Source organism: Camelus bactrianus, chromosome 9 (assembly GCF_048773025.1).
Source record: "Camelus bactrianus isolate YW-2024 breed Bactrian camel chromosome 9, ASM4877302v1, whole genome shotgun sequence".
Classification (NCBI taxonomy): Eukaryota; Metazoa; Chordata; class Mammalia; order Artiodactyla; family Camelidae; genus Camelus; species Camelus bactrianus.
In genome coordinates, this window is record NC_133547.1 from 33,402,222 (window position 1) to 33,421,220 (window position 18,999).

An 18,999-nucleotide genomic window follows, 5' to 3' on the forward strand; every position below is an offset into this window, starting at 1 on the left:
TGTGTAACAGAGAGACAACGTAAACACTTCTCATTCTGAAAGGACGGGATCATTTGAAGTAAGAAGAGGTGTAAAGGCTGGAGGCAAAGAACTCTTACTTAAGCTGAGTTCATTTTCAAGTCTACATTCACAAGGCATACTAATCCCACATGGCCATGTGGAACCAGGTCACCCAAATCATTAAAGAATAAAAGATAAAGTAGGCAGGCAGCTTGTAAACATCAAGATTTTTTAAAAACACTATGCAGACTGACCAGAGAACCAAAGAAAATATCTAAATTCTACGTGTTTCCCTCACTTACATGTAGTGTTAAGATTTCCATGAGAAGTAAACCTGTAGTTCAGAAAAACACTTCAGATTAAAACACAGACAGGCAGTAAGCTACTACCCTGTGTAGAAAGCACAAGCGATAAGGATGTGAGAGGTCCGTGCTCCGCCTGGCGTCCTTGGCCAGGTGCAGGGCAGAGCTGGCGCAAACATTTACTTTAGAGCCTGTCTCCCTGAATCGATGGTGTTTAGTCTTCCTGCTTTGCCCTCTTCTGCCTTAATCTCTCCCCTTTCCTTTTCCTTTTTTCTTCTAATACATCTGTTTTCTGTCCATATTCAGACTACCCTAACTGTTTACAGAATATTCTTTATAGCTGTTTCTCTGCCCATCTAGGATCTAATTAAAGTTCACACATTGCCCATTTGGTCATCATATTCCATATTCAACTTAAAAAACAGGAAAATTAAAATGCTAAATATTGTCCTTGAAAAGAATGCCCTACCCCACTGCCTTCATCTTGTTCAATTAAGAGTTCTTTATATACATTGTGTTATTTTTGTCTGTGGGTCAGTGGTCTTGACAGAAAAAATAAATCATATCCTTGAACTAGAGAGTTAAGGAAAATTTTATTAAGCATTTGATTTGATAACTGTAGCTTTAATCTTCTTTATATAAAAATCCATAACTAAGGTTAATCAAAGCATTAGACATAAAAACAGTATTTTGAGTATAACCCAAATTTTGTAAAAGGAGAAGCAAAGTGTGTGTCCACAGACAAGAGGTCATTTTGCCCCCTGTACAATACTTGGTAGTATTTTCCAAATGTTCTAAAACTTATATAAACTGAAAAAAAAAGTTAAAACAAATAAAAGCATATTAAATTTTATTTTCAAAATAAAGATCGGATATTTCATTCAGACTGGAACAATAAAGAAAAACAATGATCAAATAAACTTAATATATCAAAAGGCTGGTCTGTTCTTGCTTCAAAACAGACGTCGTAGGAAGCAGCATGAGGAACCCAGCTGAAACAAGAGCTGGCAGGCAGTCTCTCGCTCCTCCAGGTGAACGTCTCCACTGGGGTCTTCATCTCATTCTCCCCTCACGCCCAGGTTTTACTCCAACCACCCCTCCCACTCACACACTTTTAACTTTCCATTTTCCAGCTCTTTCCTTCGCCCACTGATCTGCTCAACTCTTCCTTGCAGGTGTGCAGGAGGGGAAGGGGCAAATGGAACCTTTCTTCAGTCTGCTCCAGCCACCATAACTGCCTTCTCCACCTATGCCCTGTCTGCCTTTTATGAGATTTTTTCAGCATCTCTTCCTCAGTTTCTTTCATTCCCCAACTAACTGCAATCAGTTTTCTACCTCAACAATACTTTATTCAATCAGCTCTGGCGGGGGGCACACTTGACTGCTTATTGACCAATCCAATAGCCTGTTCCCATCCCTTATCCTATTTAACCTCTGTGATGTATACAGTTACTTACTTTACTCTTAAAACCTTTTTTCTTCTCTTTCAGTGTGAGAGGCTGAATCAGTGGCCCCAATCTTTCATGCCTCTCAGTCCAAACCCTCTGGTAGTGCTCCTGCAGGCTAATGCAGAGCTTAGTCATGTGATTTGCTTTGGTCACTGAGTTAAGAACAAACATGATGTAGTAGAGAAGGTGAAAAATGCTCTAATTCTGCCTCCTCTCCTCACCCCTGCCAGTACTGAGACCATGCGTGGGCTAGCATTCCGGGAGAGACATCCAGGAGAGAAATGAGTCACCCTCCCTGAGGCCATCCTGCCCCAGCCGGCCCTTGGCCAGCCTTAGCTGTCCGCAGACCTACGCGAGAGCCCTGCAAGATCGGCAGACTGGCCCTGCCCTCCTGCAGCCTCGTGAGAAATGATAAATGGCTGTTGTTTCAAGCCATAAAATCTGGGGAAGAGAGGGCTGTTATACAGCAATAGGTAACAGGTACACTTGGCTTCCAAGGGACTGTTTCCTGGTTCTCCTACCATCAAACCACTGACCCCACTCACTATCTTCCATTGCCTTTGCCAAGTCAGCTTCTATACCCCTTAAACGCTGGTATAAAGCACTCAGCCTTCTTTTCTCCTTCACACACAGCTGGGGCGATCTCATCCACGTGTCTGAATTGCCATGTCTCTACAGACGACTCACTACAGCTGTAACACAGTCCAGACCCCCACTTACTGACAATTGTTACACCTCGTGTTTATAGAGCGCCCCCTTACTTGTTAGGGCAGCTGTTGAAAAGACAGAGATACAGGGGAACAGCCTGTACCTGGTGAGGCTCAGCGTCAGGGAAGAGACAACAGAGCAAACACTGGCAACACACTGAGAGAAACCACGACGGGAAACAAAAGGGTATTTAACTCAAACTGACAGTCACAGGCTTCCAGAAGGAGGCGATACCCAAACAAAATTTGGTATTTAGGATGAGGATGTACTTGATCAAGGGAGGAGGAGGCCCTTCAGGTGGAGTTAGGAATCCCAGCAACTACGTGTAGCTTAAAGTGACTAAAGCCGAGGGAGTGACTGTGAGAGAGAAGACAGGAAAGGCAGCAGCAGAGACTCACAGAAATATTTTTGATGCTACACTAAGGAGTTTAGGAACTATCCTGAAGGCAGTCCTGAAGGAGGACCATTAAAAAGAATCAGGGAATCATGAGTAACTGTCTTTAGGGAAGATCGGTCTTCATCCAGTGTGGGAAGGGCGGGTGGGAAGCCACACTGGAGTGAGAGACAGCAATAGGCATTTTTGAGAAAAACAGACCAGAACCTGAAACTTAGCTTCTCCAATCATAGCTATAAATCCTTGCGAAGTGGCTCAACTTCTCTGAGCCCCAATTCCCTTAAATGGAAAGTAGGGACAGCGATATTTACACGTCAAGGTTACTCTGAGAATTAAAAGAGATCATGCATACAGCAGGCGTGGCACGGGGTCAGCCGCACGGTAGCGGCTTCATAAATGGTGCTGAATGTGAGCGAGACGGTGGGCGGCTCAAGGACAGTGGATGGTCTCATTCCATCTCACACTGGGCACGAGGCCTCGTACGGGAAACGATGCCCACAAGTCTCAATGTAACTTTGTTGAAAAGTGACAGTAAACACACGCCAATGATACACAAGATCAACACTAAGTTTCACTTCGTTCAAATCAGGACTTCGCTGGAGTGATCCTTTCAGAATTAAAGGCTTTACCTGACTGGCAGGACAATCCTTCTCTAGCTTAAAGAGGTAAGGAGATAAAAATCTGATACAGAAAGTTTAATTTTACAAACTCCCATGAAACAAAGAGAGTGTGCTTGTACATTTTTCTATGTGATACAGTAAGAAATAATATTTTTGTGCAAACCCACGGTCAACACATTGCACTCTGGCAAAACAAAATTTAAACGTCTTACTCAAGCCTTGCTTGAAATGGATGAAACCTCACCTTTAAGAAGAAGGGCATAAAGGTGAGTTTAATTCCACGAGCAAAAGCAATGGGTTTGAGTTCTTCTCGTAGCTTAACCAGTTCAGTAAGGTCAACCTCATCACAGTACCCAAAGTGGGGTATCTTCAGGGCTGCGGACATGCTCTTGACCATTGCTTTGTGAAAGCCTAGAAAACATTATACACAAATCATATATTCTTAGATCCTTTAAAAAACTAAAGTAGAAGTTTCTCTAATGTCATTTACTCTCAACTCAACTCTTCCTCTTGGAGTTACCATCTTCGTCACATAACTTGAAAGCCACTAATTTCAAAGCTGAAGCACTGACCGCAGCACAACACCCAGTACCAAGTGTGATAATGTAACAGGTAACTGCTTTCAACGCTGCGGTATATAAAACATTCAGAAGGATGCAAGCCATGAATTTACACGATGGGTGTCTTGCAAAACCACTCTTCTGGAAGCTAATTATCAGAAGAGTTTATAAACAACAAATCAGAAGTAGCTGTTTTGAAAGCTAACTAAAAGTAATGAATATTTAAAATATCCTGAGCGAGTCTTCAAACAGAAAAATTATCTGTATGTAAGCTTACGTTCTAAGAAACCTGCTGACATAGTATTCTTCAAAGATTAACAGTATATCTTGAAGCTTTTCCTAGAAAAAGTGTTATTTCCGCCTGTTCAAGTAGCGTCCCCCCAGATAAACTGCACCTTACGTTACTATTATTATTACCTTTCACGGGCTCTGTTCTGTCTTTGCCCGTGAACACCGGAGGCTTTGACATGGGTATAGGAATAGTCCTGTCTTTTGATTTCGGTGGAGGTGGCACAATTTCAGCTTTTGGTGAAGGAGGTAATATAGCTCCTGTCTGCTTTTCCAAATAGTTGAGAATATCTTCTTTTAGTATTCTGCCATCTTTTCCTGAGCCAACAACTTCACTCAGCTTGATCTGTAAAATGACACATTTTAATGCTAAAAATAAAACTACCTAAAAATAAATAAATCCATCATTAAGGTCCCTAAATGGAATCAAATGAATTGAAGGTTAAAAAGTATCTCTGTCCAATAAATCAGTATAAACAAATAACATTTTCATTATCTTAACAGAATGCTATAAACATTAAACAACATTTTCATCACCTTAACAGAATGCTATACACTACAGCTTCCCTGCATGGGTGATCATGTCACTTTTGTACATACTGGTCATTTGCCCGTGTATCTGCATTGTACACAATCCATAGCTATTAATGAACACTTACATTTTTAAACAACTATTTTTAAATTTCTTGCATAATTCTTATCTGATTTTTCCCCTTATTTTTAAAGACTACATAAGAAGAAGAGCTGAGAGTTTAAAAAACAGTTAAACACACTAACAAATGTAGACCAATGTTTCTGACCTTGGCTACCAGCAAACACGTGATGGTTAAAATAATTATTCTATGAAAGCTCTCTCAAATTAGTCTTTATCTGATTGTTGTTTTAGAAGGATCAGTACAAAAAATAGAAAAAAACATTTTTTTGAGGCATATGTGGAATGTGAGTTCCTCAGCCCAAGTTAAGGGTCAAATACCTAAGTTTTATTATTTCTTTCTATAGAATAAACAATAAGATGATACAATTCCACTTTCCACTAGACATTCATGATACTTCTTGGAAACATGTGATCTGGCTTTCTTTAATCACTTCCTATGTTTGGTTATAAAGACAAAATATTCTCACTAAGTTTAATTCTATTTAAAATAAAGATACACGAGCTTGGATGACATCCTCGTGCACAGTGTACACTGGTTCATCTCTCAAGGTTAAGTCCTGCTTCATTTGTATCAGTGCTTCTCTAAGAATGACTTCAAAATGAGAAATTTGGTCACGTCAAACATTTAGTTTATAACAAATGAACTCAGAGAATTTAAACAAATAACTTTTAGGTAATTACAAATAACTGTAAATGTCACAGGTTTTTCATTTTAGAAACACCTAATTCATTAATATGCAAACTACAAGAAAAGAAAAAAGAAAAGGTGATTTATAATAACAAATCAACTATTTAATTTTCAGTAAGTATGCAAATACTCTAGTTGCTACACATAGCTTTAGGAAGAGGTGTAAGAAAGCCACATCATGTATTTCTACAAGTAATCCTTCCATATAATATTTTTTATAATTTTTTTAAATGGTAAAATGTTTATAACTTTCAAAGCAATATATAAGATTATTTCATCTGATGCCCTTAACAATCTAGCAGTCCATATCACTATTTCTATTTTTCTATTATGATAAATGTTCTTCATATTTGAACACATGAAATGGCTAACAGATTTTTAGTAAGGGGTTTATAACATAATTTACCCAGCCATTTCCCTGATTTTGAATACGTATATTGCCCTCTAAATTTTGGCTACTACATAAAACACTTGTAAGAATACTTCCTAGGTTATTTCCTTGGGATAATTCCCCCATGGTAGGTTCACTGGTTGAAGGGATAAGAACATTTTAATGACTCTTATCATATACTCTCAAAATGTTAACTGCCCCCAGCCAATAACTTAACTACTTCTCTCCAAAACAGGTAGACAAACAAAAACCCTGCATTGTGGGGCACAGTGTAAAGAACTCAAGCTTCGGAACCAGACAGATTTGTATTCAAATCCTGAGTTCAGCTACTTTCTTGATTTTAACCAATTTAATCAACTTACCTGCCCTTTCTCATCTGTGAAAAGGGGATAATCCAAACCACCCTGCAGGGTTACTATGAGGATTAGAGATAATGTATGTACAGTTTCTGGCTAAAAAGTGCTTGAATAATGGAGGCAACAACTGTTGAGACAGTATTAAGATGACAGAGCACTGGTTTTGGAGTCACAGAGACTCATTTCAGAAACCTGGTTCCACCCCTGTGCTAGCTGTGTGACCTCAGACTAGTTACTTGACCCCTCCAGGTCTTGGAAGAGCCCTTCATCTCACAGTTGTGAAGATTAAACGCGATAATATGTAAATTATTAGCTCAATGCCTCAGAGCCATCTTTCCTTGGAGGTTAAGTGTCAATGGCTTGCAGACAAGAGGGAATACAGCCTCCTTGACTCACATCAGTCCCCGTCTCCCTGGGATAAGGCAGATCCTTGAGACCACATCCTTGCCTGGCTCATTTCCCTCCCCTTCCCTATACTGCTTCCTTCATTCCTAGTAAAGGTCTACTCTCTCAATCAATCAACCACACGTTCCCAAATCCCTGTTTCCAGCTGTGCTTCTACGGTACCTGATCTAAGACACTAGTATTTACAAGTGGCCAGTAAGTGGTAGCTCTGATTATTATTAGGCTCTAAGGAAGAATAACATTCTCAATTAATATCAACAGTAAGGTCTCATTTCTCATGAGGACTTTTATGCAACTATTACTTTTCAGTAACAGACACTTTCGTGTTTTCTTTAAACCCAACCTGAAGCCATCTTCATCATCAGATGGCTGGGTGATTTTTCGTAGATACAAATGTAAACTTTCTATGCCATCTCACACTTAAATATTAAGAAAACTTACATTGTTTTCCATTGCAAGGCGACGAACGGCAGGAGTTGCCAGTGTTTTTTGGCCCTTTATCTCTTGGTGTGTGTGTTCATCGTGGGACACGGCAGGAGTTTCAACAACATCTTCTTCTGAATCTGGTATCAAGGTAGAATTTTACTCTTTAGTTGAAAATATTAAAACAACAAGCTTAGCGTCTTATATAAATAAATTCAACTTAGAGTTTATATCAAACAGCACAATAGATGAGCTACTTTAGAATGGAAAAACACAACTTTAAAATGGAAAAACAAGGGTGGAGTGAGTGACCTGGCACTGTGTAGTGACTATTATTACCTGCTGTTTACTTCATTTCTGTTAAAACAATGTACCAGTTACAAGTTAAAAAATGAGAGTTTCTTTCATAGATTTTAAAACACTTTGTATTGTAAATGTTTTCCTAATAAATTTCTCATTTATATTTATATATATGGCATAAGACAAGAATCAAATGTGAGGTCAATTACATGAAAGATCTGTGACAATCTTACATGCTTTCCTAAGACAATGCAGCATCTAAAATTTTTCTCTGCTTTGAATATGGCTTAAGGAGAGCTGTGGAAGGTTTTATTTTCATGGTTAATACTAATTTGGTTGTTTTATTCTCTAACTCTAGAGCAGTGATACAATGAAAACTCTTGGGCTACTAGCATGTATTTTTGCAACCAAAAAAAGAGTTTTGAGAGCATTTAGTTGTCAAGGTCTGATGCTAGGAAATCAATGCTGTAGTACAGCAGAATCTCTGGGAATTAGTGAAAAAGAGGCTAAACCTCTGACAATTGGGAGGCAATTGAGTTTGCTTTGATATTCAATTTTAAGCAAGTAAGAAATTTTTGCTGCTGCAATTATGGAAAGACATTCTATTCATTCATTTCTGCTACTAGTCTATTAATTGTCCCAGTGGTGCTCTCAAATTTACCCTACAGGTGAGGAAGGAATAAGAAAAAACCGCAAACAAAAACCTTGTACTGAAGATGAAGGGTAGCGGAATATGCCACCCCAAAATATGACTGTAGGGGTTCAGGACATGCCACTTCGGTGCACGGATTATTTTGAGCTACAGGCACTTGAAAACAGCAAATGCAGTGAGAGGCTTACTATGAACTCTCCTCATTTGCCTAAAGGGACTTCCAAAAGGGACTCAGTTTTCATAAATTCCCTCCCCAGGAGTTTCATCCACAGGAAGATTGACTCTTATCACAGGAGAAGAAATTAGACGCCAGCAACACACCCAGGTAAACTTTGTCCCGAACTATCATACCTTCCATATATTCTTCTAAGGGCCATTCATCTTTCCTAAAGTCATTTGTTCTTCCCTCGGAGGCCTACATCTCTTCTCCCCTTTCCTGTTAAGATGGTATTTAAGCCTGAATTCTAAGCCACCTCTTTGAGTTACTCATTTTCCCCTGGGTGTCCCCCATCTAGACATGAAGTATATGTGTCAATAAACTTGTTTTTCTCTTATTAATCTGTCTTCTATTAGAGGAGTCTTAGCTAAGAACTCAGAGGGTAGAGGGAAAATTATTTTTCCTTCCCATGAGCACCTAGGATGTCAAATACTGTACTACATGTGCAGTATCTTAAACTTCATTCCAGTTGTGTAAGATGGGTGTTATAATCCCCATTTTACAGATTAAAAAAGCAAAAGACCTAAGAGATGTAGGAACTGGACCAAGGTCACACACCTAATAAACTGAAGAGCTGGGATTCAGTCCCAGGGCTGACTCAGTCTCTCCTGTTTGCATTAGCTCATGGCCCGAGGAAATCTCCTTTCTGGTCATTATAAGCTGGAATACAGCTTCTATTGTTCAAGGCATAATTTTGTTGCACTTTGAGAAGCCCTGTGTATTGTCCACCTCTGTTAAGATTATTGGAGAAACTAGCAAGAAAGATCAGCATTAGGAACTAAGATCCAAAGAAAAATCAAGAGGATTCAATCACAGGAACCTCAAATGCTAATTTGAATAACAAATATTTGCTGAAATATGAGAAATGCACAAATGCCCAAATATATCATATACAAAGGTCATTAATATAATATTTCAAAAAGATCATGTAATTTATTGCTACTCACCTTCCTGGAAAACATTCTGATATATCACCAAGTAGTTCTACCCCTTAGAATAACTTGGGCATAAATATTAAGTAATAAAATATCTGTAAAAAGTCACTCACATTATATATGATTTGTAGTAGTCATGCAGTTGTTGGAAGAAAGGTCTCTTAATCCATACTAAGACATCACCTGACTATACAGCACTTTAAGTCACTTTCTAAGTGTCTTTATATACTTATATAAAGTATATTTCACACTAATTTTCTCCTTTGATGATCACAACAACGTTACAAAAATGCAATGCTGCAAAAATGCCAAAATACAAACATTTCTCAATTTTACCAATGTAGAAACAGACTTTTAGGGGATGGAGTTAAGACAACTAAAATTTCACGACTCTTTTCAACAGATGTGATCTCCATGGTTCTAGCACTATATGTGAGATTTTATTCCTTCAGTAGTGGGTTTAGGTACAGTTTTTAAAGCCTTAATTAAATTTTAAGAAAGAGCAAAAGAAATGGTAAATAAATACTTTTTGTCATGAAGATTGTCAATTTAGTGTGGCTGGAATTCATCACGTAAAGCAAATTTATAATAAAACTATATTGTTTCAGATTAACTAAATAAAACGGTAATTTGAATTAGTAAAAATATTAAAACTGTGAAACTGCAATATTCTTAGGTATTTCAAAAAACTGTTTCTAAGAATCACATTAAGTAGTTCAATTTATTCACTTAACTTGGAAAATTCTTTTGAAATACTAAAGCACTAAAAGGTTTCTGGAAGTTTCCTTTTGTAAAATGCTTCCCACTCCCCGCCTCCCCCAAGCACAACTGCTTAGGAAGAACTTTCTTTAGACCACGAATGTAAACCTTAGTTTAGTTTCTGCCCAAATGATCATAAATTACGAATTAATGACAACTAAGCCAATGAGATTTGATTCCATTTTCAAGGCAAATTATTGAAACAGCTGATTCAATCAATCCAGTCTACAGTCAGCTGTACAAGAGAGCGTTACAGCTACCATTTATTGAGTACTTGTTATGCTCGGGCATGTACTGTGTAATTGGTTACTGAGCTTAATTTAATTAAATGACATATGTTCTTGGAATGGTCTTATGTCAAACAGCTTTTCTTTAAAACACTGTATTATCCCAGCAAACATTTTAATACTATAAACTCTACGGGACACCTAATGTGTTCTTACAGCAGAATTCTGGTAAATATGCATATGTATGTTGTTAGAAATCTAGTCCCAGTGCTCTGGATGCGGTGTGGAGTTGCTACCTATAGTCTCTGAATAGAACTTACAGCGTAACAAAGCGGTTAGGACCACGGGCTTTAGAGTTAAACAGGGCTGTGATCAGCTCATCACTCCACCTGTCAGCTACGTGGCCGCAGACAGACAGCTCTGTAACCTCTGTGGGGCTCAATGCCACATGTGCCAAACGGGGATAAAAATCCGTATGACTTAACAGGATAATGTACAGATAGCATTAGCACAGAGAAAGCATCCAACATAGATGTGTTCATGTTAAAGAGTAAATGCAATATAATGGCAGAATAATAGCAGTTTTACAAGGTTTTCTGCTACCGCTTATGCCCCTCATCTCCTCCCTTCGTACTTACCCACGGCACCAAGACACGTCAGTTAGGGGTAATTAGGTATAGGAACCCCCTACTTGTCTGGTGGTCAGCCTTTCTGGCAACTTAATCTTATATAAGGCTTCAGGCCCAGAGCACCTGAACTAGCTGTCACACAGCCTCAGCATTAAAACCAGGCACATGCTCCAGAGAAAAGGCATTCAGACTCTCAGTCAGATCCTGTTTTCTCTTCTGAAGCACATACTTCTTAACAAACTGGGATATCTGTGGTCCCAGAAAGTTAGGAAGGAGAAGATGGCATGACACAATGACAATGCTAAGAGGTAGGCTGAAAAATCAAAACTCAGAAACAGAATTGTGTTGCTCCCAGAACAATGAATATTCATTAACATGTCTCTGCATAATCAAAAAAGATTTCAGGTTATACTCAATATCTTCAGTTCAGGGAGTAAAATACATTAAATATTTTTTATGTAAAGATAAGTTCAAAACCATTTATTTAATAAATGGTTTTGAAAAGTTTTGGTTCAAAAAGTTTCAGTTGTTCACAGACATAGAAAACAAACTTATGGTTATGGAGGGGGAAAGGATAAATTGGGAGTTCGAGACTTGCAGATACTAACTACTATATATAAAACAGACAAAGAACAAGTTCATACTGTACAGCACAGGGAACTATATTCAATATCTTTAATGAAAAAGAATATGAAAACAAATATATGTATATATATGTATGATTGAAACATTATGCTGTACACCAGACATTGACACAACATTGTAAATGGATTATACTTCAAAAAAAAAAAAAGTTTTAGTTGTTTAAAAAAGTGAGGAGTCATCTTACTTCTTTAGAGGTCAGAGAAAGCCAAGTTAGCTGGCATGTAAAACTGAGTTTATAGTAGACAGTGTACTGAGATATGAGTTAGCTTTGATATAATCTTGATAATATTAAGTAACTAGATTTCAATTTGCAATGTGTTTTTCTTTAACAGTATATGCTTTCTACACGACACAGATACAAGTTGGCATCAGTGAGTCCAGTAAGCTCTTTCCCAGTAGAGGTCACTCTACAGTCGAAGCACTCGTAGATAAGATTTGGGTGTCACAAATACGTTTTCCCTCATCAAAATTATCATGACATTCCAGTCTTGAAAAGTAGGTTGCAACACCATGTCTTAAGAGAGCTCCATAGAATGTTATTTAAACAAGCATTAGAAAACAGGATTTACACTCTTGATGGTTCTATGCTATAATTATCTTCTACCTGTAAAATGGACCTAATGTATCTAATACTTCTAAAAGACTTTTCCTTAGGTCATTTTCTCTTTATAGATAACAATTGATTTTAGTGGTATTAAAACAAGAAACAATACAAATTCAGCATTACTACAAATTCTTGTTTAAGACAACGTACACAAAATATTTAGAAACTTTTTCCCTTTCCAGAATTAAAAAGAGGCATATAGAAATTTCTCAGTGAAATCAACCTACCCTTTTATATAGGCCTGCTTACTTGATATACAGGTTTATGCTTCATAGTTTTTACAGTTAAAAAATTAATAAAAATTATAAGAAAACATAAACATAAAAGCAAAAAGGTACACACAAAAAATAAAACTAGCATGCAAGATAATTATTCAGAATACACTCTGAACAGCAAATGAAACAGAACAGCTAACAATGATCAGTTCTCTGAGGATTATCAGATCTTTTTTACTCTGAACATAACCTATCCAATCCCATTAATTTTTTACAGACTTACAATACATATAGATAAAATACAAAATTTGATAAGCTTTGAAATATACACATACCCACAACCCATCACCACAGTCAAGATGATGAACATCCCTGTCTCCCCCGAAAGTTCCCTTGCACCTTGGTCGTCCCTCCTTCCCAGTCCTCCCACCCTTATTGTCATTAGAGATTAGTTTGCATTTCCTAAAATTTTTATGTACATAGAATCATACAGCATGTTCTCTTTTTCAGTCTGGCTTCTTTCGCTCAGCATAGTTGTTCAAGATTCATCCATGTCATGCAGGAAATTAAGTTTTGTGAAAAAATTATCTAGAAAAAAAAAATACCTCCCTCCTGAAAAAGTGCTTTGATTTTATAATTTGCTGTGTCAAGACTTATTAAGTTGGATCTCACTTCAGATACCAAAAGAAACTCTAAAAATCAATGCAAATAAACAAAAAAAAACCCCCTACAAATCACAATTGCTCACTTGTTCACATACAGTAAGCTGTGGGAATCAATAGGTTCTATATCCAAAGATCCCAACTGCTGATAAAAAATATTCAGAAAATAAAATTTCAGAAAGTTCCAAAAGGCAAATTTGAATTTGCTGCATGCCAGCAATTTACCTAGCATTTACATTGTATTAGGCATTATAAGTAATTCAGAGATGATTTAAAGCATATGGGAAGATTTTTGTAGGCTATAGGCAAATACTACATCATTTTATAGAAGGGATTTGAGAATCTGCAGGCCTTTATATCTGTGGGTGTGTGTGTGTGTGTGCTTGCGTGCGCGCGCGTGTGTCCCAGAACCAATCCCTTGCAAATACCAAGGGATGATTATAATTTGCTTTTTTTTTTGTTTGTTTTTTGAGTTACAGTCAGTTTATAATGTTGTGTCGATTATAATTTGCTTTTGTGGATGGCCAGGATAGGTATCTAATCTGGTCTACAGCCCCTGATTGGATATCCTAATGTAATGACATCCACAGTAACGTTCAGCACTTTTGCTTGTCTTAGTTTATGCCAAGAGTATAACTCTTTCCTTTCTGGATCTTAACTGAGTGAAAAAATAAAAAATCTCTACCTATATATTGTTGATCCATCAGTTCAGGTAATTTTTAAAGGTAAATTCTTTTTTGTTTTTAATAGTCCTAAATCATGCCTTTCAAAAGAAATTTGAAATCAAGATGGTAAGCAGCACACCTAGCACCCAGATTATGGTCTCTTAATTCATTCCACATTAAGAGGAACAGAGCCGCTGAAGAAATGGGGCTGGAAAAGTACAAGGTGAGTCCCAAATCATCTTCTTGTGCCAAAAGTGAGTAAGCTTTTGAAAATTCACAGTCATGCTAAAAGAACACATAGAAGCCACCTTGAAAGGGTCACAACTCTTAATGATTTAAGTATTAAAAAGAATGTAATAGATTAAGTACATCAAGTCAATTGAAATAAAAACAAAGAGAAAGTTGGAAAAATTAATATTATAATTCGAAGAGTCTATTAAAGCAATTCCTTACTTGAGAATTGGTAGAGGAAAGAATCAAGCATTTATTCCCTTTTTGCAGTCGGAACCATATTTCAGAGTAACTAAAAGCCCCAATGATGAGGGGATAGCTCCACTTTACAGAATAATGCCAGCTAATAATGTTAAAGGAAAGGAAAGAATCCAAAAGCCATCATTCTACAACTACTAAGGCAATCACTGATTAAGGCAAGGATTCTCAAATGACATTAGAAACCACTTACATAGTGCCAAAGTAACACCGCATAGATAACTCTCACATTTCAAAGGAAAACACATAACCATACAGTGGAAGGGCAAGGGGATGGTTTATCCTAATTCTGTGTTTAAACTTAGCAACACTACAGAAGGTCATTCAGATGTTATGTGTGTCCTGATGTGAAGAAATACGAAGTACATAAAATTATCCATGATGTAGAATATTTAACTGGAAACTAGCTTTTAAAATTTACTCCCAGTTTACAGGAAATACAAAGAGAAGAGGAACAAGTCAAACACCACCATGAAGAAGCAACAAGACAAATCCAAAAGATGTAACATTCTGCAAAACAAATGGCACCATCTCTTCAGCAAGTTGTGTGGGGAAGTAGGAGCCAGACTAAGAGACCAAGTGCAATGTATAGTCCTGCACTGGACCCTAGCTTGAACAAACCAGTTGAAATCTCAAGGACATTTTGGTGGCAACCGGGGAAATTTAAATATGGTCTGACTACCAGATAACATGAAAATGCACTGTCATGACAATATGTAAATCGTAAACTAAGCAAACAGAATACAGCAAGTACGAAACATTATTCTGGTTAAAAAATACCAAAATGTGTATATGCCTAGAAGAACATACACTAATGTGTCAAGAGTGGTAATTAATGAGTAGTAGAACTATGTTTTCATTTTCTTATTTTTGGTTTTCTGCATTATAGAACTTTCTACAATGCACATATCCTGCTTTTACAATAGAAATTTAAAAAATAATAGGAAGCCTTCAATAAGCTATTCTTCCATCTTTTGGAGGCAACATGTTGTATATAGCGGAAAATATTCTGGACAAAGGCTCAGGTCATCCGAGTTCTAAATTTGGCTTTGTCACTGGGCAAATCACCCAATCTTTCTAGGTTGGGTTTAGTTTCTTCATCTGTTAAATCAGACGACCTCATGAGAAAGGATAAATAAAATATTAAGTGTGAAACATTTTATAAACTGTAAAGTGTGATTATGATATTAGTTATTATATTATTGTACAAACTACAGGACTAAGAGTCAGCCAGCTACTGTAATTCAGGCTCCTTCTGGACTTTGGAATTACACGACTGAAATGTCTCTACTCAGCCCTTCCAGAAAAATTGCTGGCTTAGGGCTGCCTTACAGAATTATGCTCCCTTACCCCCACATCAAAACTTCCTAGATGACATAATCTTGGTGTATCACAACAAGGCCAAAAGGAACTTCTGACTTAGAGAGCCAGCTGTCTGCTACCGTAAGGACACTGTACTGTTTTAATTTTCCTCTGAATAATTCTCGAAAAGAATTCCCTTCTGTCAGGACATCTACTGCCTGTAAGTTCCACGGTTGCTGCTGCTTCTGAATACTGGTTTCTTTGCTTCTCACTCTGATTTCCTTCTTTTCTACTTTTCTTCAAGAAGTTTGGCTTTCATAACCAGCACCAATTAGAGTGTGTTTGGTTTTTTTTTTTTAATTGAAGTATAGTCCTGTTTACAATGCTGTATCAATTTCTGGTGTATAGTATAATGTTTCAGTCATACATACACATACATACACTTGTTTTCATATTCTGTTTGAGTGTTTATATCATTGGCAAACAGAGCAATCCCATTATACGAGATTTAATCTTTGTATATTTCAATTTTTGTTATTAGTGACCAATGTTCAAAGCTTTAATCTCTAATTCCCAAGAAAGCTTGTTACTTCTTTGAACGCCAAGGTTTCCCGAAGGTAGACCTCCAGATAAATGACATATTACTGTACATGTTTTAACATGGTAACTGGTTTAAAAGATAATCACGCATCACAGAGGACCTCTTCTATTCTCCTGATTTCAGCTCTAAACCCCCAAATCAAATCCTTTAAGTAATTAAAAGTAAATACCGGAGGGTGGGTATGGCCCACTGGTAGAGCACATGCTTAGCGTACACAAGGTCCTGGGTTCAATCCCCAGTACTTCCATTTGGGGGCAAAAAAAAAGTAAAGCATGAAAAGCTCTAATAACATTAAATAAAAAAGTCAACACCACTTTTAATTGGTACCCAATGACGAAAAGAGATGAACATACAGTACCTTTTAAGGCTTCCGTTTCTATGTCTACTAACGGCTTCCCCACATAGGCAGTATCGTCTAGATTATAATACAGTTTTTTAATGATTCCATCATAACGACTAGTGATAGTTACAGAAGCTTTATCACTTTGAACTTCACAGATGCTATCAAACTGAGACACTGTATCTCCTTCTTTTACATACCTAAAAGACAAAGACACAGGACGCCTTTACATGAGCAACAATAATACAGATCATCCTAACATATAAATGCTACACTGAAGTAGATCAGTGTCCATCTAGCCCAGCATCGGGTCCCACATGGTGCATCAAAGAATGTTCCAGTAAAGACTATAAATGGCTTCTAGAGGCTCTTTGATATCTCTTTAAGAAATATACAATTTTTAAAAACTAATTTTAAAGTTCATAGCTCTATAATCCAAAAATTTAATTAAATTGTCAGATTTTCTGCCTCACCCATTTCTTGGGAGAAATTAAAAAATGTATTTTAAAAGTCTTATTCCCGTCTATTGTCTTACATTAGTCTTTGTCAAGCTTTAGGGGATGCCTATTATTTCTAGAATTAAGTCAAAGCATTGATATCCCCAATACATATCCTTTCTAATTTCATGAATCTTAGTCTGAGTTCTTAGACTTTGTTTCTAAGATGGTTAATAAGTTTCAGAGTCAGGTTCTTCTGACTTGAAGCCGGCTGCCCTTTCCTTGATCCCACAGTGCCATAAAGACACAACTGTGCGATACACTTAGGTTATTATAGTTCTCTTTTAACTTACAGGGCAATTATAATGAGAACTGGGTGGAAAGAATGTTCAGAGGCTGAATCAGATCCTTTCTTTTTTTAAAATTTATTTTTTAAATGGAGGTACTAGGGATTGAACACAGGACCTTGTGTATGCTGACTTCACACTCTACCCCTGAGCTATACCCTCCCCTCTGAATCAGATTCTTAAAAGGATCTTTAACGGTATAAAACTATGGGACAGATAATTTATTGACTCACCTTAACTGCTACTTCTAGAAACCTTTAAAAATCAGTTCAGTACCCAGAGGTGTTTCTTTTTTTCCAGAAAGGGAAATAAAGAAAAGGGGTAAAAGGATGGCTAAGGCAGTATCGGCTTTCTATTTTTGTTTCAAGCCCTTTTCCGGGACAATGTTTTAAACCTTTTCGATAGTTATTTTTTGATTCATGCCCTTTGATATAATATTTTAACCTTTTCTGAAAATATAAGTAAACTGTCAGGTAATGTATTTGTATCAAATGTATTTGCTTTCTTACTAAAGTCATTTTCAGTAAAGAAAGCTTAGACTACATGATGATTTTAAAATAGTTTGGAAAGAAATGTTAAGCTCACATATTAAATGCTTTTCAAAACACACAGTCACAACAATTTAATATCCTCTAGAGACTGTTTTCTTTTTTAACTGAAGTGAGGGGTGGGCAGTGAGAAAAAATTATTTCAAAGAGGAAAAAAAAATCCTTAATAAATTAAATCAAATACAGGGCCATGATGTATGATGAACTGTGTCACCAGAATATTGGCAACACAAACTATGCTTACCCTATTGCTTTTTAAAAAAAAATCATTACATGTTATAGTAAGAAGTTTCTCAATTTAAATGGATTTCTACTTATTTTTATCCTAATTATTTTCATACTTAAAACTTTTTTCAGAATAACTTACCATTCTTTGACAGTTACTTCTCTAATCCCTTCTCCAATGTCTGAAAGTTTGAACTGAACAATCTGTCCCTGTAGCGCTTCAAAGACAAATGAGAAATGATAACATTAAATATGCAATAGATTGTTAGCAGGCAGGTGCTTTGACATCTAAAGTTAGAAAATATTCTCAAGCAGAGACAGAAATCATTCCATTTTAAAGACTGAAACATTTTATAATGTTTAAAAGCATAACATCATTCATAACTATCCAAGATTTGTATCAATTATTCAGTGACAGAGACCAACTGATATTGCCACAGAACCGACATTTTTCAACTTACAAAATAATGTTCTTTCACAAGGGTATAGAAGGCCCTTCCAACAATGAGATTTTGCAACAATAGCAATGCACAGAAAATAGAACAAGATATCGTACAAAGGGAAACCCAGATGGATCTCCTTGTTTTATGTTACGAAACTGTAATTACCATTAATGGACTGCTCTTTTGACCTCATGCAGCTCTTCTCATTCTCAGCATCTAAAGAGCAGGCAGATCCCTAAGATGGAAAATTCTTATTTGCCCAAACCATGTTCTGCCAGCTTATCATTAAATTTCAGTCTTCTCTTTCCTCTTTCCATTTTTCACCTCCTTTCAAATTTCTACCCCCTTTTTATAATACTTAGATGCCAATGACACTTTACAGTAATTATTCCCAAGAAAGAAAGAATTTCAGGTCAACAGAAAGGATGCATAGATCCTCTCACCTTTCCAGGTTAACAAATGGCTCTGAACGGATTCAGGAGAGCTCCACTACTTTAGATGCTGTTAATCAGAACTGCT

At 36.9% G+C, this 18,999-nt stretch overlaps 1 protein-coding gene across 5 annotated transcripts in view; it reads right to left on the reverse strand.

The window, feature by feature from the left end:
• The window catches only part of DBT (dihydrolipoamide branched chain transacylase E2), a 39,153-nt gene that overhangs the window by 7,364 nt on the left and 12,790 nt on the right, over positions 1-18,999 (reverse strand). For 2 of the 5 annotated variants that reach the window (XM_010950447.3, XM_010950448.3), the window contains exons 3-7: positions 18,180-18,255; positions 16,499-16,680; positions 7,257-7,378; positions 4,450-4,666; positions 3,717-3,883 (exon numbers count right to left, since the gene is read on the reverse strand). In XM_010950447.3, the coding sequence (XP_010948749.1) occupies positions 3,717-3,883; positions 4,450-4,666; positions 7,257-7,378; positions 16,499-16,680; positions 18,180-18,255 (764 nt within the window). Of the gene's footprint in view, positions 1-3,716; positions 3,884-4,449; positions 4,667-7,256; positions 7,379-8,965; positions 9,105-16,498; positions 16,681-18,179; positions 18,256-18,999 lie in introns of those variants that run through there. The other 3 variants (XM_074370040.1, XM_074370041.1, XM_074370042.1) reach the window with 2 other exon arrangements.